The sequence below is a fragment of the Embiotoca jacksoni genome, unplaced genomic scaffold (genome assembly GCF_022577435.1).
Source record: "Embiotoca jacksoni isolate LCO1_2020_lvr unplaced genomic scaffold, fEmbJac1.0.p SCAF_8, whole genome shotgun sequence".
NCBI classification, from domain to species: domain Eukaryota; kingdom Metazoa; phylum Chordata; class Actinopteri; family Embiotocidae; genus Embiotoca; species Embiotoca jacksoni.
This window is the reverse complement of record NW_027185436.1, coordinates 18,122,193-18,147,842: the sequence shown is the minus strand read 5'-3', so window position 1 is coordinate 18,147,842 and position 25,650 is coordinate 18,122,193. Positions and strand designations below refer to the sequence as shown.

At 43.2% G+C, this 25,650-nt stretch overlaps 3 protein-coding genes across 3 annotated transcripts; 1 reads left to right on the top strand and 2 right to left on the bottom strand.

Annotated features, from left to right (window-relative positions):
* Nucleotides 1–5,071: 5,071 nt before the first annotated feature.
* nono (non-POU domain containing, octamer-binding) lies at nt 5,072–6,776 on the bottom strand. Its single transcript, XM_069178031.1, has one exon. It carries the CDS (start codon nt 6,683–6,685, stop codon nt 5,360–5,362), a length of 1,326 nt encoding a protein of 441 aa, XP_069034132.1. The 5' UTR covers nt 6,686–6,776; the 3' UTR covers nt 5,072–5,359.
* A 41-nt stretch (nt 6,777–6,817) lies between these two features.
* On the top strand, nt 6,818–10,866 carry pold2 (polymerase (DNA directed), delta 2, regulatory subunit). The gene is made up of 11 exons (XM_069178029.1): nt 6,818–7,185; nt 7,378–7,610; nt 7,699–7,820; nt 7,931–8,054; nt 8,146–8,260; nt 8,359–8,557; nt 8,710–8,790; nt 9,072–9,229; nt 9,333–9,460; nt 10,265–10,366; nt 10,495–10,866. Exons 2-11 carry the CDS (start codon nt 7,385–7,387, stop codon nt 10,653–10,655), a joined length of 1,416 nt encoding a protein of 471 aa, XP_069034130.1. The 5' UTR covers nt 6,818–7,185; nt 7,378–7,384; the 3' UTR covers nt 10,656–10,866.
* Nucleotides 10,844–23,896, bottom strand: aebp1b (AE binding protein 1b). Its single transcript, XM_069178028.1, has 22 exons — nt 22,829–23,896; nt 21,654–21,815; nt 21,513–21,569; nt 19,761–20,231; nt 18,581–18,655; nt 18,016–18,081; nt 17,633–17,716; nt 16,445–16,516; nt 16,239–16,348; nt 15,665–15,804; nt 15,497–15,581; nt 15,265–15,409; nt 15,106–15,194; nt 14,704–14,827; nt 14,249–14,445; nt 13,941–14,117; nt 13,576–13,739; nt 12,983–13,446; nt 12,739–12,878; nt 12,098–12,197; nt 11,814–11,980; nt 10,844–11,730 (listed from the first exon to the last, which is right to left on the bottom strand). Exons 1-22 carry the CDS (start codon nt 23,076–23,078, stop codon nt 11,362–11,364), a joined length of 3,708 nt encoding a protein of 1,235 aa, XP_069034129.1. The 5' UTR covers nt 23,079–23,896; the 3' UTR covers nt 10,844–11,361.
* Nucleotides 23,897–25,650: the final 1,754 nt, after the last annotated feature.

Sequence of the window (25,650 nt, the reverse complement as noted above, 5' to 3'; positions counted from 1 at the left end):
TAAAAGGTTATGAAAGGATTATAAACTTGATATCAATGTTCATTTTTATGTAATTATTGTAAAGACACAGAAACGTGTGCTAAATGTTGTGCACTGACTGCACTAAAAAAGGAAGCATAAGGAATAAGGGTGTATTTATTTATTTTCATGGCGAAACTGCAAAGGAAAAAAAAAATCTAACATAACATTATATAAATATACAAATTTATATAAAGAGGTTCTGGCAGGTAAAAAACACTGACAATACGATCCAACATGTTCACATTTATTTTGTCTAATGTGTATTATTGATGTGCAGATGATAATAAAAGCTTTTGAATATTATATTTATGCATGTTAAAGTTACTAAATAACTCACTAAATCTATGTGGATTTCAGGGGTAGCAGCTTGAAAGCCTGGGATTTGTCGACATAATTAGAAAATCTTTACAGAAAGTGAGAGAGAGATGCAGAAAAATCTTCCTTTTTATCCGCCAAAGTGCAGTAATTTAAAAAAATAAAAAAAAAAATAAAGAAAAAAACTATCTATACCATTTTAGACCTTGCTTATCTCACATCCAGATAACACATATTTTCATCTCTTTATGATAGACTCCATGACAATTATTATCAGGCTGCATCAAGGGGAAAGCTGACTATCTAGAAATTTTGGACTCCAATAGAGGTGAAGGGTAGTTTTCTTAGAAAGGTCTTCGTTATCAGATTAAAACTATCGGAGGGGATATAAAACCTTCGTGTGACAGAGATTGGAGTCTTACATCCACCAATACGAACTTAATCACTCTCAAAGCAGTGACAGTGAAAAAACATGTAACAGCTAGATGTTTTGACATTTGAGATGTTTAACAGGATGCAATGAGTTTCTTCATTCAAGTCTGAAACTTTTGTATTGAAGTTTGATTTGTTCTGTGCAGAGGTTTAACCAAAGTGGCTCTAAATCACACAAGTGAAACTGATGATCCTCCTACACAACACAAATATGATAATACAAACCAAGCTCTTTTTTTACTGCCAGGCATATACAAGCTGCAACTGATTATCTATTATCCAGGCCTAAACCGTTTCAGTCCATCACCAGAGGGGTGTACTATGAAGCAAGTTCGACATACCCAGGCTTTCTTTGCCTGAGCTAACTCAACAATGGTTATCAGCTTTATCTTTTAACTCAGGCCCAATTCCATGTCCACCCTAAACCTAAACCCTCACTGATTTGACTGATGTCACAACTGTAAGTTTGAGTGTTTCAGTTCATGAGGGCTGAAATGGTATAAAAAGTAAAATGGGACACTCCGTCGTGACATCACACCCTACTGGCATCGCCATTGGAAAAGAAAAAACACCACACCTCCCCAAAAATACATTTAAAAAAAAGAATGATTAAATGAATAATGAAAAATATTATATATATACAGTGGGTACGGAAAGTATTCAGACCCCTTTAAATTTTTCACTCTTTGTTTCATTGCAGCCATTTGCTAAAATCAAAAAAGTTCATTTTATTTCTCATTAATGTACACTCAGCACCCCATCTTGACAGAAAAAAAAACAGAAATGTAGAAATTTTTGCAAATTTATTAAAAAAGAAAAACTGAAATATCACATAGTCATAAGCATTCAGACCCTTTGCTGTGACACTCATATTTAACTCACATGCTGTCCATTTCTTCTGATCCTCCTTGAGATGGTTCTACTCCTTCATTGGAGTCCAGCTGTGTTTAATTAAACTGATTGGACTTGATTAGGAAAGGCACACACCTGTCTATATAAGACCTTACAGCTCACAGTGCATGTCAGAGCAAATGAGAATCATGAGGTCAAAGGAACTGTCCAAGGAGCTCAGAGACAGAATTGTGGGAAGGCACAGATCTGGCCAAGGTTACAAAATAATTTCTGCAGCACTCAAGGTTCCTAAGAGCACAGTGGCCTCCATAATCCTTAAATGGAAGAAGTTTGGGACGACCAGAACTCTTCCTAGACCTGGCCGTCCAGCCAAACTGAGCAATCGTGGGAGAAGAGCCTTGGTGAGAGAGGTAAAGAAGAACCCAAAGATCACTGTGGCTGAGCTCCAGAGATGCAGTAGGGAGATGGGAGAAAGTTCCACAAAGTCAACTATCACTGCAGCCCTCCACCAGTCGGGGCTTTATGGCAGAGTGGCCCAACGGAAGCCTCTCCTCAGTGCAAGACATATGAAAGCCCGCATAGAGTTTGCCAAAAAACACATGAAGGACTCCCAGACTATGAGAAATAAGATTCTCTGGTCTGATGAGACCAAGATTGAACTTTTTGGCGTTAATTCTAAGCAGTATGTGTGGAGAAAACCAGGCACTGCTCATCACCTGCCCAATACAATCCCAACAGTGAAACATGGTGGTGGCAGCATCATGCTATGGGGTGTTTTTCAGCTGCAGGGACAGGACGACTGGTTGCAATTGAAGGAAAGATGAATGCGGCCAAGTACAGAGATATCCTGGAAGAAAACCTCATCCAGAGTGCTCTGGACCTCAGACTGGGCCGAAGCTTCACCTTCCAACAAGACAATGACCCTAAGCACACAGCTAAAATAACAAAGGAGTGGCTTCGGAACAACTCTGTGACCATTCTTGACTGGCCCAGCCAGAGCCCTGACCTAAACCCAATTGAGCATCTCTGGAGAGACCTGAAAATGGCTGTCCACCAACGTTCACCATCCAACCTGACGGAATTGGAGAGGATCTGCAAGGAAGAATGGCAGAAGATCCCCAAATCCAGGTGTGAAAAGCTTGTTGCATCATTCCCAAGAAGACTCATGGCTGTACTAGCTCAAAAGGGTGCTTCTACTCAATACTGAGCAAAGGGTCTGAATACTTATGACCATGTGATATTTCAGTTTTTCTTTTTTAATAAATTTGCAAAAATTTCCACATTTCTGTTTTTTTCTGTCAAGATGGGGTGCTGAGTGTACATTAATGAGAAATAAAATAAACTTTTTTGATTTTCGCAAATGGCTGCAATGAAACAAAGAGTGAAAAATTTAAAGGGGTCTGAATACTTTCCGTACCCACTGTATATATATATATATCGATTGATAGAAGCCTATACGTTGGCTATATTTAGGCCTATATAATGTTTATTAATTTTAGCTAATTACCAGAAAAGGCATTCATGTTAGTAAATAAAATGCAATGACTGTGTGAATGTGTCCCCGAAGTTGAAAGACTATCACCTTACCATTATGTGCACAGGAAGATCGGAGTAATTACATGTTGATATTCAATGAAATTAATTTATTATTAGATGTATTCTCATGACGTGTATGAACGTTTTAGTCTCATCATTTCACCTGCAGCCCCGGAGGTGTCAAACGGACCGAGGAGCAAATAAGAAATATATATAAAATCCTAATTCAAAGCGAGAGGTAGGTTTATTGTCAGATCTTATAAGTACAAGTGCAATGCTTTAGTGCATCAATCAGTCCCTGTTGTAGGATGATATCAGTAAAAAAAACAACAGTGAAATTAATCTACACCTCATATAAAAATCATTCTCCGATTGGTGATGACAATTTCCAGAGAACTGATTGGTCAGTAGGAGGTACTTTCTTACGCTTTGATCTGATTTCTCCAACATAACTTGCCCCGGATCAGGTTAAATTTGCAGCATCAGTTACCATGGTGATCTCGCCATCTTAAAAGAGAGCCACCTTCGTGTCACTGACAACCCTGGCTTTAGTTTCAACATACCTCGCTAACCCACTAATCTCACTTCGTAGTTCACCCCTCTGAGCCCTTGTTTACAAATGAGTTCTTTTTTGAATGGTTTCTATTTGGGTTTCATCTCCACATATCACTAGAAGAAGGGATTTCTTCATGAAACGCAAACACAAGCACGTGACTACAGGCTGCCGACATGGCATCGATCTGTACTGAAAGCAGCACTAGGATAAAAGTTGAGGCAACATTTAAAAAAAAAAAAAAAAGAAGCTTAATACTCTAGTTTTACACAGCTCAGATTGATGAACTTGGACCTTTAAATGTTGAGTAAATAAAGCTAATCACAGGACTTTAAATGAAACTCTAGCTTACTTTTGAATGACTGATTACCTACTTTTTTTGATCTGGTGGTAAGTTCCATCCATTCTGTTTATTAAGCAGGTGAAACATAAGAAATCAGAGCAGCTTGCTATTAATTATTATTATCATCCTTTCAGATGATTTAAAAACAGACTCACCCCCTAGGCCTCCACCTTCCCTTTCTTTCATGAGTCATTTACAGCGAGCTGTGACATATCAGGGCCGTTTTCAAAGGTAGACATTCTGCTGTTATTATCACCGCAGGTATACAGGTGTCACTACCAGCTGAGTCACTCTGGACTGTGTGGGCTTGAGTCATTTGACTGTACTTTATTTTTTATTCAGCGGTCGTCAACTGTCCGACTCCTCTTTGGCGAGATGTCGGATGAGTTACAAAACAACTGGTAGTGAATTTCCCAGCGACTCAGTTGACAATAAAAAAAACACGGGAGCATTAAAGGCATTTTTAACACAACGCATTTTGTACTGCCAGAGGACAGATAGCACAGTTGTAACCAATTAAAAATATTATTCAGATCTGTTCTTTTACTGGTGTGAAATGTCATGAGTTGGATTATTTGCTCTGTTAACTGACGTAAAGTGAAATTACTGTATATGGCCACAAATAAAATAATTAGTATATTTTATTTAGATGTTCCACTTCAGAAAGTATTGACTGTAATAATCCAAACATAACTCAGATATCATGATAAACTACAATTCATGATTTTTTTTTTTTGCACCTTATTCTGCCTGTAACTACTCAGATTATATTATGGATGTCGTATTATTTGGTGCATTAGAACCAAGTTTGAGGTCACCGATTCAATAGTGAGTTAATCAATAATCTAATCAGCAACACAACCCAACTCACAACCCCAACCAAGAGTGAGTCATCCACTGTGTGTAGACAAAAGCTGTCTTGATTTTATCACTTTCGTCAATAAAACTGAGGCGAGCTAAGAAATATTTAGAGCTCTTGAGTGTCTGTCTGTTTTGAAAAAACAACAACAACCAAAACATTTAATAAGGGAATTATGAATTTATTCCAGAAAAGTTAACATCTCCAGGACAAAAAACATTCTCTACTCCTATGAAAAACATACATTAACGTGAAAAGTAAATTAGATGGCTCATTTGAAGTGTTTTGATATTTCTGAACTCAAACATAATTCAACAGTACAAATAAAAAAAGAAAAGAAAAGAAAAGAAAGGTACAAAAAAATACATGCAGTTTCCAAAAGTTCCAACAGTCTACTCAAACTTAAAAGCACAGTGAGTATGAAAAGGGGAACAAATAAACGAGTGATTCAAAATCTGCGTTGCTTGTTAGGTCCATATTCTCCAGCCCCGGCGAGGCCTCTGGCAAAGCCTCCCTGGCCTCCTCCGGGTATGTTGTTGTTTCCCGGCCCTGACATCATCTGAGGACTCTCGGCAGCCATGCCGGCAGAACCAGCAGGACCAGAATTGCCACCCATTGAGTTTCTGTTCATGGGAATCCCGTGGCCACCCATATGCATCCTCATTTCTTGCTCCCTGTTTTCAGAGAAGTTGCCCCTGAAGCCCTCCTGCTGCCTCTTCACCATCTCCTCATTGCGCATCCTCATCTCCTCCTCCCTCCTCCGGCGCTCCTCCTCCTGCCGGAGCTCAGCCTGCTTCCTCTTCTGCACCTCCTGACTGTGAAGCTCCTCCATCCTTCGCAGCTCCTCCTGCCGCCTCAGCAGGTCCTGCCTCATCAGCATCACCTGATGTTCGTGTCTGGCCGCCTCCATCTCAGCCTCCAGCTTCTCCTGCGCCTCCTTCATGTTGCGGTCTACCATTTCGTACTGCTGCTTCTCCATCTCCATCAGGGCCTTCCAGCGCATCGCGTACTCGTACTCGAAGGAGCCCGGCTGTGCAAATCGTGGTGGCTGCTCACGCTCCTTGTGATACTGCTGGTTTTTGTTTATTAACTTTTCTGACAGTCCCTCCTCTTCATCAAGTTGCTCCATAGGTTCCACTGTGAGGGGTCGCGGGAAGGCTGTGAGCACATAGGCACCATCACTGCACTTATCCAAAGCCTTCCTCGCAGCTGGCTTTGAGGTGTACTCCACTATTCCCTTCCCTGTGGGCCTCCCTCGGTCGTCCACAATGACCACAGCTCTTTCTATTTGACCGAAGACGGCAAAAGCCTCCTCCAGGAGCTCATTGGACACAAACTCCGGCAAATTCTTCACACTTAAAGCGGCGCCGTGCGTGGCGAACCTCACCCGGATGGGTCTGCCTCTGAACGGGGTGTCATCCAGCTCGGCTCGGGCGATCTCTGCTATGATCCTCGTCTCCAGCCGGATGAATCCGAAGCCTCTTTCCTTGTTGATAAAGATCTCATTGGCTTTCCCGTACTTGGCGAACAGCTTCTCCAGGTCCTCCTCGGTTATTCCGGTCGGTAGGTTTCCCACGAAGAGCCTGCTCCGCTGGGTGAAGGTTTTCTCCCCGGGCTTCCTGAAGCTCTGCAGGTCCAGGGTTAAGGCCTCCTTGGGGTTTGTCGACTCGTTGGGGTCGGGCTGCTGGCCGTTGGTGTTTGATCCTCCGGACTTCCTCTGGTCTCCGGGGCGGTTTGGGCCGTGGTTCTGCTGGGGGCCTCTGTTTCCCTGCATCTTTTTTTTTGTGTGTAACAGAATTAAAACCGAATCGACAAACCGCCGGTTAAAACGCGCTAACTCTCAGATGGTGGCGCACAAAGAGCTGCGAAAATGGCTGCGTGCTACCGCGACGTTATTGTGACCTCATTTCGTGCGACTCAATAATTTAAATCTGTGACGTAATCGCTGTGCGACGGCGTGAAACGATCGGCTGTTGTAAAAATGATGTTTTATATATGTTCAGGGTGTCATCTGCCCTTAATGTGACATACAGCATTTTTGTTAACGTTTTTTTTTTTTTTTTGTGACGTTTGGTTTTGTGGCGATAGCGTATTCTATTTTTTTTTTCTAGCGACGTGCACAGTTTCTCGCGATATTACGCTACGTGACGTTAAGTGAGCGATTTCGCGGGAATTGTTACTTGACAAGAATAACGCCAGCGATATCTGAAATATTAGCCTAAAATCTGATCCAGGACGGGGAATAACTGCAGGCTGACCCTCCCTCCTCCTAAGGTAAGGTCGGTAGCTGTGTTATGTTTAGCGTTACTCTCAAAACATCTGGCGTGTTTTTGGAAGCTCGTGGACATTTCTACCAGCTGTCATTAACGCGAAGTGGGTAGATGAGACGAAAACCGATGACTCGTACAAGGTGCGCATGACAAAGTAAACTCGTGTCTACAAACTTGTCGTCCTCGTCTGCCTCAGGAAAGTCATGTTCTCCGACCTGAGTGCCCAAAAGGGGGGCTCCTCTCTACTCTGCCGCCCTGCCTCCGAGGACCAGGCGTCGGTGTTTGACCGGGTGTCGCTGGCCTACAGTCCCTGCTCCGATAGCTTCAGAGTTGGGGATCGGAGCTTTAACCGCCAGTATGCTCATATTTACGCAGCGCGACTCATGCAGATGAGGCCACTGTTATCAGAGAGAGCTCAGCAGAAGTGGGGTAAGTGCATGACAATTTTAGGGACAATAAAGCATCTGAATTGTATTTCTTTGTGTTTTCTAATGTATTTTTTTTTCTGCTCTGCCAGGACCAGATGTGCTTATCAGGAAGCTGTGTGATCTAGAGACAGGGGAGCAATGTTGCATTGTGGGAACATTGTTCAAGCGCATGGACTTGCAGCCATCTATCCTGAAGGAGATCAGTGAGGAGGTTGGCTGTCACGCTAAATTTACTTGATCTCCTACACAGTACCAGACAAAATGAAATCAGCTGCTGGCATGTGTCTCATGTAACATTCTTCTGTTTTCCTCCCTCTTCAGCACAATCTCCTGCCACAGCCTGCACGAACCAAATACATAAGTGAATCAGATGAGCTGATCCTCGAGGATGAACTCCAGAGGATCAAACTGGAGGGTAAAATCGACAAAGACAAGTGTGTCACAGGTCTGTATTTTTTTTTTTCAGGATGTCACTGCTGCATCAGCTGTGATCATAAATGTTGAATGTAAAAGGATTTATTTTTTGTGTCTCTCAGGTAGTGTTGTTGCAATATATGGAGTTGAGAGGAATGATGGGAAGTTCACAGTTGAGGACTTTTGCACAGCGGATCTCCCTTTGCAGAAAGCAAGACCTGCACTCGGCTCTGACAGGTACACACACACACACACACACACACACACACACACACAGTGTGAGCGCCAGCCTTTTGTGATAATAGACTTTAATTGCTGTGTCTGTTTTTGTTCAGGTTTGTTCTCCTGGCCTCAGGACTTGGACTGGGCAGTAGTCATGCTGACAGCATGCTGGGGCTACAGTTGCTGGTTGACATGGTAACCGGTCAGCTCGGTGACTTGGGAGAGCAGAGTGGGGCAGCGACAATCTCGAGGGTCCTCCTGGCTGGAAACCTCCTGAGTCAAAGCACCCAGGACAAGGACGCGTCAACAAAGGTGTCAAGAACTATATTAACCTTTACACAAAGTCACTGACCTTTTACCTTTTTAATATGTTTTATTGTTACAGAAAAGTCGCTTTGTGAACTTGTTCGCATAAAACATCCATATACCTATTTTACCCCGTCTGTTTTTTGTTTTGTTTTCAGGCCAAGTACCTCACCAAGAAGACTCAGGCTGGCAGTGTTGATGCCATGCGTTTGCTGGATGAGCTGCTGCTTCAGCTGGTGGTGAGTCTGCATCCTACTCTGTGCATGAACATGCATTATATTTTTATTTACAGTCAAGATTAGTCGTTATGTTTGTTGAACATCATCCAATTTGGCTGCTTTGTTTATGGTTTTTTTTGTGTGTGCATGAGTCTGGTGAAATATTTAACAATTTATTTATTTACTTAACAATAATAACAGATGTGTGTCTGAAGAGAATGGTGACACAGTTTACTTCAACACTGAGAGTTGCAATAAGATTATTATCTATTGCTGTGTGTTCATGGCCCCTACTGGTTTAGGCCTCAGTTGCAGTGGATGTAATACCCGGCCGGTACGACCCCACCAACTACACCCTCCCACAGCAGCCTCTCCACCGCTGTATGTTCCCCTTGTCCTCTGCGTACCCCACACTGCACCTGGCCTCCAACCCATATCAGGCTAACATCGACGGAGTGAGGTAAGCAGTGTCAACACACACTCTGTACTCTGTCATCGTGCATTTCTTCTGAAGTGAGTGTGCACATCTAACTATGACCCTGTTTGTGTCTGTTTCCACGAAGGTTCCTGGGCACGTCAGGCCAGAATGTGAGTGACATTCAGAGGTACAGCAGCATGGACAGCCACCTGGAAATACTGGAGGAAACGCTGCGACTCAGACACCTGGCCCCGACGGCACCTGACACACTAGGTTAGTTGATGACAACAAACAATAATGAGGGCATGTTGGTGGGGTCAGTCATCTTGAATCGATACCAAGCAGAGATACCTGCAGAAAAAGCACAAAGCTGCGGGAGAGAGAAGGCATGAAGAGAATGAGATACAATGGTGGCATTTAATGCAAGGAGAGTGAAAAAGATGAGAGAAGCTCAGTGCATCATGGGAGTTTCCACAGCAGCCGAGGCTTATAGCAGTATAACTAAGGGATGGCTCAAGGACACCTGAGCCAGACCTAACTATAAGCCTTAACTTAAAACTAGACTGTCTGCCACCCGAACCCAAACTGGGAGCTGGTACCACAAGAGAGGGGCCTGAAAGCTCCTATTCTTTTAGAAACTCTGTGAACCACAAGTAGGCCTGAACTCTTGAGAGTTAAGTGTACGATGGAGTGTGGACATTAAGGGCTTTGTATGTAAGGATTTTAAAATCTATTCTGGATTTTACAGGGATCTGATTAAGACAGACTAATATGGCAGAAATCAAATCTCTCTTGCTAGTGTTTTGGATAAACTGGAGGATTTTCAGAGGGTTATTGGGACATCCTGATAATAAGGATTAACTGCAGTCCAGCCTAGAGGAAAAAATACACAGACTAGTTTTTCAGCATCACTCAGAGACGGGATGAGCCTAATTTTCAGCCCTAAGGACTTGAGTTCCTGATTGTAAACTGATTAAAAAATAACTCCAGGTTTTCCTCATAGTAGTACTGAAAGTCAAGGCAGTGCCGAGTAACTATATGGTTTGGTTTATTTAGACTATTTCTTTTTTGTATCAGGCTGCTATCCATTTTACCAAAAAGACCCTTTCATCTTGGAGGAGTGTCCCCATGTTTACTTCAGCGGCAATGCCCCAGCCTTTAAGTCCAAGCTCATCAAAGGTCAGTGCGTGATGTATGCATGTACACATAACAAATATGTTGGCTAATCATGATATCATGATCACTGTGGTCTTTTCCGTAGGCCCTAAATGCATAATGTGTGAGCACATTTCTTCTCCTCCTGCCAGGTCCTGATGGTCAGGAAGTCCTTCTGGTAACTATTCCCGAGTTCAGCAGGACCCAAGCGGCGTGCCTGGTTAATTTACGCACTCTTGAATGCGAGCCGGTCAGCTTCTCGGCCTTCTCCGCTGACGAAGGCGAGGAAAGTGAGATGAACATCAGCCACTGAGGCTCTATAACTACTACGACGCTCACAATTCTCGGACACTATTGTTGCATGTACAGAAGAATTACAGTCCCCGTTTCTACAATGTGATCAGTTTAAAGCTTATTGCCTAATACAGTTTCCTTTTAAGGTAATTAACTGATATCTCAGTAACAGAACACAGGTGCTAAAAAAAAGAGAAGAGACACGTGTTGTGTATTAACAAGCCTTTATTTGAAAAATAACTCTTCTACTCCAGCTGTGTCTGAGAAAACATGACAGAAACTCCCTCCTCCTCTCGCTGCCTGTTACCAACCGTGAACAGATCTTCACACATTTAGTCACCGGTCAAACTGTAAAAGTATTCCTGCCATGGGTGAGGACAGTGTACATTATTCAGCTCTTATTTTTGTATGTGCATCCACAATAAAAGTCTCTTCATGAGGCAAAAAGCCTTGATAAAAGAGACTGAATGAGCCAGAAAATGCAGTGTGAACTTTCAAACTGAAACAACCACTAATTAAATGGATCTATTTCTGTAAAGAGGCATTATTTCAAGTGTTAAGTAACATACACTATCTTAATATAGTTAATATTCGGTATGTTTTCATTCCATACAAAGATGTGAATCCTTGTTTGATTCTTCAACCAGCTTAAAGTACGACACAGCAAGGGAAACTACTATTAGGAGAGGACGGTAGTTTAATGAAACATGACGTGTGTGTTTGGTTTAATAGTCATCGATCTTGTACTCGTAGTTATAATCCAGGATGGAGTCTGTGAACCCACCAGGTGTCGACGACTGTCCCTCCCCTATGAGCCAGGTGTCGTACCAGGACGTGGTCGTCTCTGGCGTCGTGGGAATTGTGGTTGTTGTTGTTGGGGGTAACGTCGTCGATCTTAACCTCATTAGTCTCTGTTGCCGAAGGCGACGGATGCGAGCGATCTTGAGCCTCCTCTGCCGGTTAGCACTGAGTTGTGAATCTGGAGAATGCCCATTGTTCCCGTCAACCACACGCCTGTTGACAACTGCAGGGTACTGTGATCTGCTGTTGCTGTAGCTGAGTCGAATGGGCTTGTTGCCGTGGAGGGCCATGATCTGCAGAGAAATTAAGACACTTTATTAAAGACGAGACAGACTTGTGTTGGGGGTGGTGTTAGTTGAGGGTGGCAGAGTTGTACCTGTTTGATGCGGTCCCAGTTGGACTTAGCCAGGTTGAAGCTGCAGGCGGTGGCTCCTGACTGATAGCCCACCACACAGAGTTTAGTGACTGGGGAGAAGCCCTCAGCTCGAGCCGTCACACGGTACTCCCCCGGGTTCAGCAGCCGCCAGTAGTCCCCTGTTGGTGCTACAAAGAAGGAAGAGACTCTGTTTTAAACACAGCTGCTGCTTTTTTTTTAACGTTTTAAAGCACCTAAAATTAATCTTTTTATGAGCGGGCCGGTGTTGTGAGCAGTATGCTGACCTGTGGTGACGTCATGGTTTATCCCCTCGACAGATATAGTGGCGTTTGCAATGGGGTTCCCCTGTTGATCTTTCACGATTCCTCTAATCCCACGATGTACCTAAAGAACGGGAATAGTCGAGTTACTAAAGGAACACATTTAACAAATCATAAGCTCATGTTGATGCTTCTGAGAAGTATTTCTGTTTAATTGTTTGGTAAAATCAGTAATTTTACCTATTCATGTGTTGATTTATAAGGACAATTGAGCCCAACCACATTTTCAAAAGGGCAAAATGACAGACCAGCCTAAAGCGACACCGATCAGCATTAACATTAAAACAACTGACTGGTGAAGCATTAAGTATAAAACAAAAGTCCAGCAACAAATCCTTCCTTCATTAAAGGTATAATGTTTAGTTGTTAATCGAGTTGAATGAGAGAGGTGTTGATTTATTATTAATGGTCATTTTAAAGACTAATTGGTGGTGCTGTTAAACTGCACTGGGTTATACTGAAAGATGTTCCAAATATTTTGATACCACCCCCCCCCCTCCCCCCCCCCATTTCAATGAATTGGGTTGACAAAATATTTGGAAAATCTCCCTCAATCACATTGAATAACAACTGATTATTCTAATATGTGTTTGTGTGTGACTGACCTGCTCCATGAAGATGAGCATCGCTTCTCTGTTTTTCTCCCACTCGTACGCCAACTCAGTCTGATGAGGGAACTTGTCACAGCCCAGGAATATGGACAACTCAAAACAGTTTGTGTGCAGGTAGCTGAAGTCATTCATACCTGCAGAGACACACACATGAAGCTTAGAGCCTGTACTGCACATACTGTCCAGCAGGGTGTGCAACAAACACATGCAGACATTTAAACCTGGTGGTGTCACTTACTGCCTGTGACTGGCTTCCATTTGGCCCGATTGATGATCCCGAGCCCCCCTGCGGCTTGGTCTCCGTGGCAGGATCGATGGTAGTTGTGCGTCATCGTCAGATGTGTGGAGGAGTAGGAGACAGCCAGCCACCTGAAGAGGGACTCGTCTGCAACCACCCGGGGCTCGTCTTCAGGCTCAGCGTACTGGTAGCCGGCGCTTCTTCCTCTGTCATCCTCCTCTTCCTCCCTGTGGCCGTAACCCTGGTTATAGCCGGGGTCGTAGCCGGGGTCGTGGCCGGGGTCGTGGTCGCGGTCGTGGCCGTGGTCGCGGTCGTGGCCGTAACCGTGATCGTAGCGGTGATCGTAGCCGTGACCCCGCCACTCCTCCTCTGGCTCTGCGTATCCCCTGTTTCTCCAGTCCTCCTCTGGCTCCTCGTGGTAGCCCCTTCCCCACTCTGTCACATCATAGCCTTCTTCCTCATACCTGGAAGAAATGATTGTAGTTTACTGTGAGTGGTTCATGGATGGTGGTAAGCAAAATAAGAATTTGGGAAACAAATGTGTGCGTAAAGCAGAGGAACACAGGGAGGGAGATGGGCCGAGCAAGTCGTACTGTCTCTTTTTGCGGCTGTGGGGTTTCTGGCTGTCGGCAGGCTTGTTGAGACGTAGGCTGTCATAAGGATAGGCCACAATTGCCTCCCCGCCCTGGAAGTTTGCACCCAACACAAATGGATGGCTTTTCATCCAGGAGATTATGGCCCTGGTCTCCACAGCAATCTGGAACAAAAACAGTAAGGTCCCACAAACAGAGGAGGCAAAATCCATGTAAGCACAACATGGAGTCATTTTTGTAGACCACAACCACATTAATAAGAGTATAAAGATCTTTTACATCCATTAATAAAAGCACCTAAATGGAGGCCTTCTGCCCTGAGCAGAGTGCCTGAACGTAAAACACAACAGCACCCTTTTCTTTACCGAGCTGTTAGTTTCCAAGTCCACTGGTATGGGCACGTGGTGATTGGGAGTGAGTTTGGGCACCATGCCTTTATCCTCAGCCTCCCACAAGATACTGTTGAGGTCAGGGAAGTTCTGGAAGATGTCGAAGCCATCCTCAGTGAAGTGTCCGGTGGTCCAGCTGCTCAGCTCTGATCCCTGCAGGGGAGAAATTGGATAAAGAGCAAACTGACCCAGATTTCTCACTCTAAGTCATTGGCAGTTCCTGTTTGCGTCTCCATTATTTTGTCTGCCAGTTTACAAGAAGTACGATTTGTTTTTACACTGACCGCTTGGAAGGCTGTTTCATGTCCGTCAGGGTTGAGCGACGGCACCAAGTGGATGCGTATTCCCTCCACCAGGCGCTGGGCTCGGGGGTTTCTGTCTTTGTACTCTTTGCACAGGTACTGCATGAGAAGCAGGATCATCTCCCGGCCCACCGCCTCGTTTCCATGGAGACCTGCCGTGAAGCGAAACTCCGGCTCACCTGCGGAGACAACCAGGCGAGATAGTAATTGTCTGCTCAGCCACAGCCTGCTAACGTCCACCTGCTGTTTATTAGGATTTACAGGATACATGAACAGTGCCATCAAGACCAATATCATAGCAACCAATCAGCATTTCAAAAACAGCTGCATTGGCATTTGCTTGGAAGGAAAAACACAATATCTTTTGGTATTGATAATTGAGAAAGAAAAACTGTACAGAACAGTTGTAGCTGCATGTTTCGTGGTCGTATTCCCACCTATTTCATGTTCTGTGGGGTTGCCCGAGATGACCATGGCCATGATATCCAGCCCCTTGGAGCTGCGGCCCAGGCTGTAGATGCTGGTAATGTTTGGACACTCTTCACTCACAGACTTCATAAGCTGAGCAGGTGAGACAATGGAAACAGTCAGTGTGCAAAGCATTATTATTGTTATTGACACAGCTGATGGTGAATGATGAAGATTGTGTAAATGTGGAGAGGTCACGTTGCCCTCTGGTTAGGTTAGGTAGTTACTTTATTAATCCCCGAGGGGAAATTTTGGTTAAATTAACTAAGAAGGAATGACCAAATAATATTTAAGTGGAAAAATAACTAAGGATATTCAGTGGAATTAAATCAGGTAATCAACCTTCAAAGGTTGTATGCAGGGATACTCACTGAAACCATCTCCGAGTAGCTGTGGTGTTTGAACTCCAAGTAATCCACCGGAGTCACTTCGTTCTGCCTGTACTGAGCATCGGATGGATCTGTGAGGAACAAAAATATATTATTTGTTTGTGTGTTTTAGTGTGTCACGTGTCACAGTGTGAGGCTCACCAGGCAGGATGCAGCCGAGGACCTCCAGCCTCATACACAGAGAGCCGTTCCAGCTCTGAGGGATGATTCGGATGTAGCGGGCCAGCATAGGCTCGGCGAGCTGGTTCATCACAGGAGTGTCCTTATCGCTGTTTCCAAAGAACAACTGGGCGAGAGGGGGACAGGTGGGAGGAAAATGGATCAGTGAAAGAGGAGGGAGACTTGCATTGTACCCAATTTCAGGTGAACTCACCCAGTCAGCATATCCATCATGGATGGTGGTCCATTCTCTGCTGTCATTGCTGAAAGCTAGGAAGTAAGACGTCACGAAGTCACTCCTGCAACAAAACAGGATGAGAGCAACATGTTTAATTTAGGAAATGACTAATATTAATGTGTTTAGTGTGTGTGTGTGTCTTACCCATTGAGGGAGTCTCGACCCTGAGTTATGACTCCAGTGAACTCCGTCTCCCTGCGAGCATCGATCTCGAACCAGTGGATCCTGTCCTCTGAATTTGCGCACCACGCTCCAGCTCTCATGTTATCCTCATCGTCAGAGCCCTGAGAACCACAGAGACCAGAGTACATGCTGCGGAGTACTTTGACTCATTGACATCTTGAGCACGAAACTGCATTCATACTTTTCTCTACAAATACTTAGAAAATACCAGCTTATCATGCCCTGACATGCAGTTTAATTCATACATATGCTGTGATAGCTTGGAGTGAAAAAGCAGATGTGTGTTTGGAACAGGATTTATCAGCTGAATTAATTACTATTTATCAGCTGATTTAATTACTAAATCAGTGTCTAAAAAGATTCTCAGACCATAAAAAACAGACGAACATAAACAGCCAAAGCAGCTAATGGAGGTAACAGACTCAGCAATAACAGTGTTTTCTGGTGGTTATTTAAAGGCCTGGTAAGTGATGGCTGTAGTGTATGGACTGTAAGTGTTGAGACCTCACCGGTCCTGCCCTGATTGGTGTGTTACCTGCATGTTGAGACGCGCCCTCTGAGGTGCAAAACTATACTGAGACATGGAGGAGGCTGAAAGCTGGTCCGACTCAACCTTATGTGACTCCATCCCCAGGGGAGGGCACTCTGGCACAGACACATAGAGAAAGTCAAATGATGTGTTTAATTAAATTAGCAAAGGAGAAGATAATGTCCTTTGGATTTGAACAGATGTTGACTCACTCTTTGGCTCTTTGAAGACACGTGGTCTGTTCCTGGCTCGCTCCTCTGCCTCTTTCAGCTTCTGCACTCTCTCTGTCAGAGGTCACAAAACAGTTTTAATACAAAATAAATTGCTCCGTCTTGGCTGAATATTCTTTTCTCTTTCTCACTGCCCAGAAATGATCTTGGAATTTATTATTATTTTGCAAATTTTAAATGCCAAAAATTCCCCAAGAAGACCCGGAGGGCTGAAATGCGGTGGAAACCCGTCCCCCAGATGTTATGATCTGGCTCCCAGTCCAAGTGTGCTTTAATGAAACTCAAATCATCTTAAGGTTTACTGTTGAGGAATACTACAAAATCTATCACCTGTCATTATTTATGCTCTGACACAGTGGCACTGACATATTGTAGTTTATTGCTGGTAGCATGGCTGCCAGCCAGAACTCTGGCTGACAGTGTGAGTGTAAAACATGTTGTAAGCTCAAGCACCTACAGTACACACACACACACACAAACAAGCATGATTGATGTGTACATATGTTCATCACTGTTACAGATCCAGCCTGAGAAACTTCTGCTTCAAGTTAGCCAAAACTTATTTTCACCTTGTACCCAGATTGCAGCGAACCGTGCACACAGGAAGTGCGCTATTGACACCAGCCCTGATAGTGTTGTATATAATTTGCTCAGGACTTTACTCACTATACTCAGCAGACACGTGACATATTCCTATATGTAACTGGATAGGATTTGAATACATTAAGTTGACCGAGTTGTATTGTTATTGTTATATAACATTCCCGCCTGGTAATTCACCCCTGTTGTCTATTTTCTTGATCACTCCCTCTAATCCGATGCATGCGGATCCTTCTCACTTGATCTCACCTTCTTTGCTTTTCAGTCCAGCTCCGAGCCACATGCTTAATCTCCATTTTGTTTTGGTAGGATGAACTTTTGTCCATGTCGTGCAAGTTAAAGCCAGTGCCACAGTTGTACGGTGGGAAGAAAACAACATCTGCATTCTTCTCAAACAGAAATGTGACTGAAGGGAACATCTTATGAGAGCTATGCTGTTATCTGTCAGTACTTTTGCACTCAGGCTGTGTTCTTTGCTTTGGCAGCTACAGGAGTGCATGTCATCTGTCATGATCATGCAGCTTGTTGTTATGTAAGAAAGAGAAAAGATCCACATCTGGGTCTTCTTACCGCTCTCTTCCTTCGCCCTTTCTTTCTCTGCCCTCGCTCTCTCTTTCTCCATCCATTTGTCGTCCGTCTCGTCTTCTTTCTTCCCTGCGGTAAATAAGAAAATCACAGATAATTTCATTTGAGTATCTATAAATACATCAGTACCATGCACAGAAGTGTATACACATGCCTGTCTGTGGTTTTGCAGGCCATTAAGAAGCTTAAACAGTGATCAGGGATCATTTATAAACCTGGAGAGTTATTGACCTGACTGTTGTTTATCAGCTTTTCTTGCCGTTTGCTTTTTTGGCAGGAAGTTTGCTGTGGTTTAACCAGTGGACCAAATAGAAAACATTTGGATGTGGATATGTTTCTTGAGTGTGTCTGAGTGGGTGTGCACATACTCATGCCGTACTCGTCGTAATCATCATACCAGTTCCCGTCATAGGGAGGTGTGGCTGTGGGCTCTTCTGTGATAAAAAAAAACAAAAACAAAAAAAAAACATGTAGTCAGATGAGCAGTTCAATCACTTTATGAGATTACATGGTTTAATCTACAAAAGTTTTACAGGTTAGCCCTGCCCTGGTTTATTCAACCACAACATTTGGATGCCACTGTGATGTCTGCCATGTAATGAAGCTATTAAATCTTTAATTTATATTTACAAGAATTATAAGTAAGCTGAGATCTGATGACAGGGCTTCTTTCTACTCCACAATAAAACTGTGGAAAGTTTTGTTGACGCTGGTGAAACACTCAAACCCACCCACTCCTGTTTGAAAAGTAGGGCAGGTTAGATCACAGACTCACTACGATGTTATTCTTATGTGGTGTATTGGCCATGAAAGGCACAGATTGAATATGCATTTGAACTCTTACCACAGATGTCTTACTAGTTAACATCCTAAGTGAAAGTCTGTCATATTTACTGATGGGTGTATATTGAATTTTTAACACAGAGCAGTTACCTGGTAGAGTCTCGACCACGATTTCAGGGTTGACCTCTTCACCATCAGTAAATGGTAGGTTGTCTGGCTTCCCATCTGCAGGAGGGAAAAACAGAAATATTTAAAGGTCAAACTGGTCAGACTCATAAATAGGAGATTGTGACAGAAAAGGCAGGTCGGGCCAGTATGAAGGAATCAGTGGAAATCCTGGAAGAGCAGAAGTACAGCACAGTACTGCTGGAAACTGAGAAATGAGAACATGTCTGTCTGGTCCAGATGAGAGCTACAGGGACACACGACGCACCGTTTCCAGCATCTGATCCTGTGGAGATGAGTTATGTCCTCTGTCCTGCTGACTTCAGCTGAGACAGATAAAGAACTAACTTTCCAGCATTAAATCAGCACTTTAGAACCTAAAGATGAATTGTTTTAGGTACTTGTCATTCAACTTGATTTCAGAGGTTAACTTCTTTAGTTGTGGAGCCACCACAGCTTCAAACCAACAAGTTGAGTTTACTGAAGTTTAGCTGAACATAACAGTTCAAATCAAGTTGTTTAGAAACATTACAAGAGTATTGTGTATTAACCAGCATGCATTGCATTTGGGTTAAAACTGCCCAGAACACCATCCTTATTTCCTGTGACTGCTTCCACAAAGATCACCAGTCACTTCATCGTCTCTATTACTGTCTTACAAATTACTGTAAACCATGATGAAGAGCCATTTGAACTCTGCGGTATTTCCTGGAAATATATTTCAGTGACTGATTTCTTGCCACAATCTACTGATTCATGTTTGGATGTAGCTGCTTTTCATGCAGTAAAACCAGGGGTAACGAGGCAGTGTGGAATTTGTTGGCTCAACTTAATTTGTATGGTTTGAACAACTAAAACAATATAAATTGGATAAGACAACCAGTAAAACAGTTTTGACATAACTAGTTGGCCCCTAAGTGTTTTTCAACACTGGCTTCTTCTAACTAAATAAACTGATGTGCAAAATATCACAAAATCCCCAAACCCCTTTTTCTGTCAAATCTTTTTCTTTGTTCCTCCAATTTTCCAGGATCCAATTTTGTTCCTGTGATTTTCCCTCAGAGATCATTACAGTTTCATCTTATTCATGTTTCGTAAACAGTCACCCTTCCCCAAACATCCTCAATCAACACAAAGCTGAGAGAAACAAAAGATTCAGACACACATGTGGCATCCCAGTAATCGCCGTCATCTGTTCCAGCCTTCCCATCGACTTGGGGGGCAGTGGGGGTCGGGTCCACTTCTTTCCAGTAGCTGTCATAGTTATCAGTCACTGCAGCATACGGCTCTTTCTCGTCTGGTGTCCAGTAGTTGTCGAAGATGTCGGGCTCCGCAGTGGTCGGCACTTTTCCCTCCGGCTTCCAGTAGTCATCGTAGGCATCTGTTACGAGAGCAGCTGGGTCTTCCTCGTCGGGCTTCCAGTAGTCATCGTAGGCATCTGTTACGGGAGCAGCTGGGTCTTCCTCGTCGAGCTTCCAGTAGTCATCGTAGGCATCTATTACGGGAGCAGCTGGGTCTTCCTCGTCGGGCTTCCAGTAGTCGGACGGGGGATCTGTGACTGGAGCCTCGGGCTGAGGTCTGGATGGTGTGGGATTAGTGTCCCAATAATCATCGATCGGGTTCCAGTAATCTTTGTCTGACAGAGAAACAGATGGAAAGGCTTGTTGACGTTGGGTTTAGATCTCTAGACAAAAAAATGTGTGATGGTTCTCAGGTTTACATTGTATATACTTTTATTTTACAATGCTTGATTTAAGTAGGAATAAAATATATATTTTGTTCTGTCCACATTGAGACCAAATTGGCAATTGAATTGTGATTACCCACAATTCTATTTGTTTGAAAGATTGCAACCTGGTATTACAATAAAACGTGTTAAGCAAAAGTAAGGAAACGACTACTCGGTTATGGGTTAGGAAAACATTTCTTTAAAGAAATCCATGTTCCTTCATGGACTCAAATCACTTTAGTACTTTGTCACGACCTCCTTCTTTGACGATTGTCATTTGTACATTTACTTTTGGCACGGGGCAAACTGTGACGCTGACACAGTATTCTCTTGTGGACTACCAAGTATATTACATGCTTTGCTGTGATACCGCGTGGGAGTTTGATATGACACTGCAATTTAGACTGGATGCTATCTTTCCCAGTGGTCACTCGTGGTACTACAACAGAAAAATCAATTCTGCATAGAACACCATGAGAAAAGAAACCACAACTGTAAAAAAGGTTTTACATACACTCTTATGATTTTTTTTTTTATTCATAACAGGTTCATAGTTGGAAAATGTTCCCAGAGTTTTATTTGCGTGGTGTCATCACACTGTAAACTCTGTTGGTTAAGTGGGAATATGTGGATGGGGCCAATGTGTCAAAAACTAATATGCGAGCTCAAAATCTTGAAAACGTTTTTGTCTCGTATGCAATGCGAGCAGTTTTCATTCAAATGAGCGAGCACCCTCTTTGAATCTGATATCCAATTCTTTTTAACACATCTACAAGTTGTAGGTTAATGTGTGATATGCTAGCAGAAGCTAATGTAGCACTGAGTCACTAGCCTCAAGCAGAGGAGGAGGCTACATAGGTCGTGTAACCTTACTTCTGCCACACCCTCAGATTTGTATTATTTTGAAATGTGTCATCTTCAAACCCGACCAACACTGACTCAATCGACATCACTGAATGCACAGAAGCCATTACAGGATACAATTCTTTTCAAACATGTTCCCCTTTGCATTCTTCAAGCATTGTCTATAAATCGAATTATAAATGCTGGACAGATGTTTACTAACTCAGTATTTTATTTTAAGAGATTAGGGGCATGCTGGTTTTATAATGCAATATTAATAAAGAAATTTAAAAAAAAAAAAAAAAAACACCCCAGTCATTTTCACACAGTCTCTATGCTGCTCACCTGCATCAGGATAGGGATAGTCTGTGTATGGCTCAGTGGGTGGTTCAGTTGGGATTGCTGGAAGCATCAGACAGACACAAAGTCAATAACACTCATTCAAGTAATTCAAGTAATAAAATGGCATCTCTCTCCTGTTCTCACCTGTTGTGGTGGGTGGTACAGTTGTGGTTGTCTGCCGGTCCTTCTTCTTTCCCTTCTTGTCAGTTTTGGGTTTCTTGGTGGCATTGGGGTCCTTTTTCTTCTTCTTGTCCTTTTTCTTCTTTTTGCCTTCATCTGGTTCTCTTCTCACCCTGCCCAAAATACCTGGAAAGACAAGGGAACCAAGAGAGAATGGAAAACTCACTTTTGACTTTTGGTCAAAAACAGATGAAGCACTTGTAATCAGAATAAAAATTAATGCATAAATGATATAAATTATTGTCTTCTCTTAAAATGCTCTCCTGGACCAGCCCCATATCATCTCCCCAGTGAATCTCTTGACTTAAAGAAAAAAAAACCTCTTGAGCAGTTAAAACTATTTGTAAAGTGATGATGACCAACTTTCCTTGCAGGTAACAATCTGCCAAGTGCAGTTCTTACTTTTGTTTGCATCATTTTTGAGCAATAGAATTGAATTATGCAATGATTTCTTTCCTGTGATGCCAAAACCTAATGCTGCCAGGGAAAATCCAGACAGCCAGATGCATTTTAGTGGTTGCTTGAGGTCCATCACTATTTCCTTTAGAGGCTGTCTGAAGTCCTGAGGCACTTTCATGGAAAACACTTCTCTGTCTTTCCATTAGATGTGCTCCATTAACCACAGTTCAGTTTTAATGACACAAAATCTGTCCTTATATTTAATAAACATATCACTCTCACCTCAGAACCATCAGTGAGGCTCATTAAAGAGCAAGTTTGGACTCATGTAAAGTCCCAGAAAATAGTCTTACTGCTAAAGTGCATTAGTCTTCAAAATCCAGTCTTCCACCATAAATGAGTCAGCATTCATCATGCGGGGTTGCTCCAACCGAAGCAATGGAAAAGGTCAGTCTCATAAAAATGTATCTGCAAGATGATTTAGTCTTCAGCTCTTCGTCTGGTGTGAGTTAAACAAATTCGTCAGCCCTGTTTATTCCCTGCTGTGGAGGAGCAGCAGCGGACAGGTGAGCACCTGGACCTTCTCATGCCTGTTGGAGCTGTCAGACTCAATAGTTGTCTGTTTGTGTCTGTGTTTGCTCTTCCATGTTGTGGTGTAACTCAGACAATGCCTGAACAGCTTTGATGTCATGTCTGTGTAACATATTTGTATTTTCATGGGTAAAATGTTCTCCACTTACCTGCCTGTGCAGCCTGCTCCGTGTCTCTTTTGGCCTTGATGCTGCTTCCCTCAGGGTGCGGGTCCTCTGCAAGTCCTTGCTCACTTTCTGGGTCATCCAGGGACTGGTCTCGCAGCTGATCCCCTCCCTGCCTCTCCTCTTCAGACTGCTGGAGAGAAATAATGCCCCCAGCACCCTCCACTCCTTTGGGGATCAGCAGGCAGCAAAGGGCCAGCAGAGCCACAGCCACCGTCACCGTCTGGCTTTTCATACCTGCTGCTCTTCCAACTGCAGAATCCTTTGGTTTGGAGGTTGTGCTTTTCTACCTCAGCTGTCCAGTGCTCGCTTTAAATGTATCCTCCGGGAGATTTATATTTCACCCTTTCTTTCCTTGTGGTCTTTCCATTTGATCCAGACTTTTACTCCAGCAGGGAAACCTCTGTAGCTCCACGCGAACCCACAGCCAGTGTCAACCAGACTCAGACTGGGCGAGACAGAGACGGAGTGGGAGGGGGGTAGGAACAGGCAGGGAGGGAATGGAGGTGGGTGGGTTGTAGGAGAGACAGACGGAGAGAAAGATACAAAGCAAAGCAGCAATCCAGTCAAATGAATAGACAGGGCTCCTAATTGCCCTTCAGTTCTGGTCAGCTGAAACAACAGTGTAAGGCCAGAGGATCCCCTTCACCTGGCTGACGAGTCACAACAGGTGCAGTGCTCAGACAGGAGAGGGGGGAGGAAGATGAGGGAGGGCAGGTGAGGGCCCAGACAGCAGGGTTTGCACCTCCTGGGTTAGAGAAAGACACCGACTCTCTTTTGTCTGCAGCTCCTGTTGAATTCTACGGCGGAGAGCTTTCACGCTGCAGACTCACCATAGAGCAGAACAGTGGGAGAGCGGAGTGACTCCTAGGACACTGAATTCCACACAAGGAGGAGGAGGAGGAAAAGAAAAGAAAAAAGGGGGGGGGAGGATAGGGGTTTTCATGTGTGCTAACACAAAACCAAACACCATTAATCGCCAGAGAGAGGAATTCAAAGAAAATGAAAACAGGCAGGAGCAAAACATACATTTTTAGTCAGTCCAGGGCTTGTTTCATTTGGATATTTACTTTCCATCTCTTCTCTGTGGTGCACTGTCATTTTTTCCTCACGGTGTTACGTAGTTCACTTCTTTCTGGAGAAAAACTTATGGAAGGCGGGGGGGGGGGGGGGGGGGGGGGGGGGGGGGGCACGGAGGAGCGCAGGCACACTGGATGGGAGAATTGTTTGAGCAGATGACAGAATTATAACCTTTTAAGATTTGGTGTTTTCTTTGCCATCCCCCCATCCATCTCCTACTCTGTCCACTTTTAAGGTTCAAGTCTGACTGCGAGGCCTCTCAGATGCTGAATGTGTAATATATTTTGCCACCAGTCCAGTCAAGGCAAACTCCTCATGCTCCCTGGTACAAAGCAGTCTACACTCAGTGAGGGGTCTTGATCCATCTTGGGCATGAAAGCAACATGTTTGGTGGAATGTCCAAATTCTCAAACAAATCAGACTTTATTAAACACATTCATAAGCATTTCAACCAAAGTAAGGGAGACGAAACCTGGAAGGACATAGGTGTCACTTTAGTCCGCTTGTGCAGACACTTCTGCAAAATGCAATGGCCTCATCTCAAGATTTTGCCCCAGTTTTCTGAAAAACTCCATCGTCACCTGCACTCTTCCATGAGAGAAGGGGTTGACTACAAGTGTCTGACGGTAGAATAAAGCAGTGTAGTCAAAACACTGTACAGCCTACTGAAGTCCTATTAACTCTGCTCAGGCTGATTCATGAAACTGAAGTCCTCTCAATGGTCTTCCGACTGAGACGAACAGGAACGACTCGTGCAGACACAAACACCCGGAAACCTGCTGAAATAACTGACATTGCCGACTGTGAGGGCAGTAAAACAGAAGTGCTCTTAAAGGAAAGTAGACTGTAAAAGTTTGGATTTGAAGAAAACTGTTACAACATGCAGTCATTTCTATGGAGCATATGACTACCGCTGTGAAGAATGCAGCAGATAATTCAAACTACAGTAAGGTCAGACAGCGGCCTTTCAACTGGCAACAATACAGACACACACTCAGGGGAGCTAAATGGAAAACAACTTTTTTTTTTTTTAATCAAAGCTATTTTACAGCACAATAAAAGCACTGGAATACAATATGTAAATCACATCAATGGTTCACACACAGGTTAACAGGAAGCCAGAAGAGCCAGTAACTGATAAGAAATATGTCTTATCTAGGGATGGTGGGGGAGACGTTTTCAAATTGGGGAATTGTAGCTTCACATTACAAACAGTGGAAGAAGTGTTTTTACTCAAATTCTGTAAATTCAGCTTCTTTGACTTTCCTAACATTCTTCCATTTTATGAAATTATACTTCTACTTCTGCACATTTTAAAGGATGATGTACTTTTTTCTGTGGGTGTCAGCTGCTGCATTTACAGTTCGTTTCCAAACTAATTTACATATAACACTTATGACCAGCTTCTAAATTATAATACACTGTTATTGATTAAACTACCAAGTAGGTATATACTGTATGTTAAATTCTAAATGGTAGACTCAGTGCAGTTAACAAATAAATGTAGTGAACTAAAAAGTAGAATATCTAACTCCATGTAAGTACAGAACATGAAATTAAACTAAAATAAATTAAATCAAAAATAAAATAAGATTAAATAAAATTAGCCTAATTAAATCAAATTAAATAAACCATTTAACTCCATTTAAGTACATAAACTAAAATACAATTAATGTAAATATACTTAATGTAATTAAAATAAAGAAAATTAAATCAATTTGAACTAA

Excerpts from the sequence above, each read along its gene's own strand:
- aebp1b (XM_069178028.1), bottom strand. The coding sequence starts at position 23,078 with ATGAAAAGCCAGACGGTGACGGTGGCTGTGGCTCTGCTGGCCCTTTGC. Across the intron at positions 15,195-15,264 it reads CCTCGGCTGCATCCTGCCTG|ATCCATCCGATGCTCAGTAC; the intron begins GTGAGCCTCACA and ends TGTTCCTCACAG. Across the intron at positions 12,879-12,982 it reads ATGGAAGCCAGTCACAGGCA|GTATGAATGACTTCAGCTAC; the intron begins GTAAGTGACACC and ends GTGTCTCTGCAG.
- nono (XM_069178031.1), bottom strand. The coding sequence starts at position 6,685 with ATGCAGGGAAACAGAGGCCCCCAGCAGAACCACGGCCCAAACCGCCCC.
- pold2 (XM_069178029.1), top strand. The coding sequence starts at position 7,385 with ATGTTCTCCGACCTGAGTGCCCAAAAGGGGGGCTCCTCTCTACTCTGC. Across the intron at positions 7,821-7,930 it reads TGAAGGAGATCAGTGAGGAG|CACAATCTCCTGCCACAGCC; the intron begins GTTGGCTGTCAC and ends CTCCCTCTTCAG. Across the intron at positions 9,230-9,332 it reads GCTAACATCGACGGAGTGAG|GTTCCTGGGCACGTCAGGCC; the intron begins GTAAGCAGTGTC and ends GTTTCCACGAAG.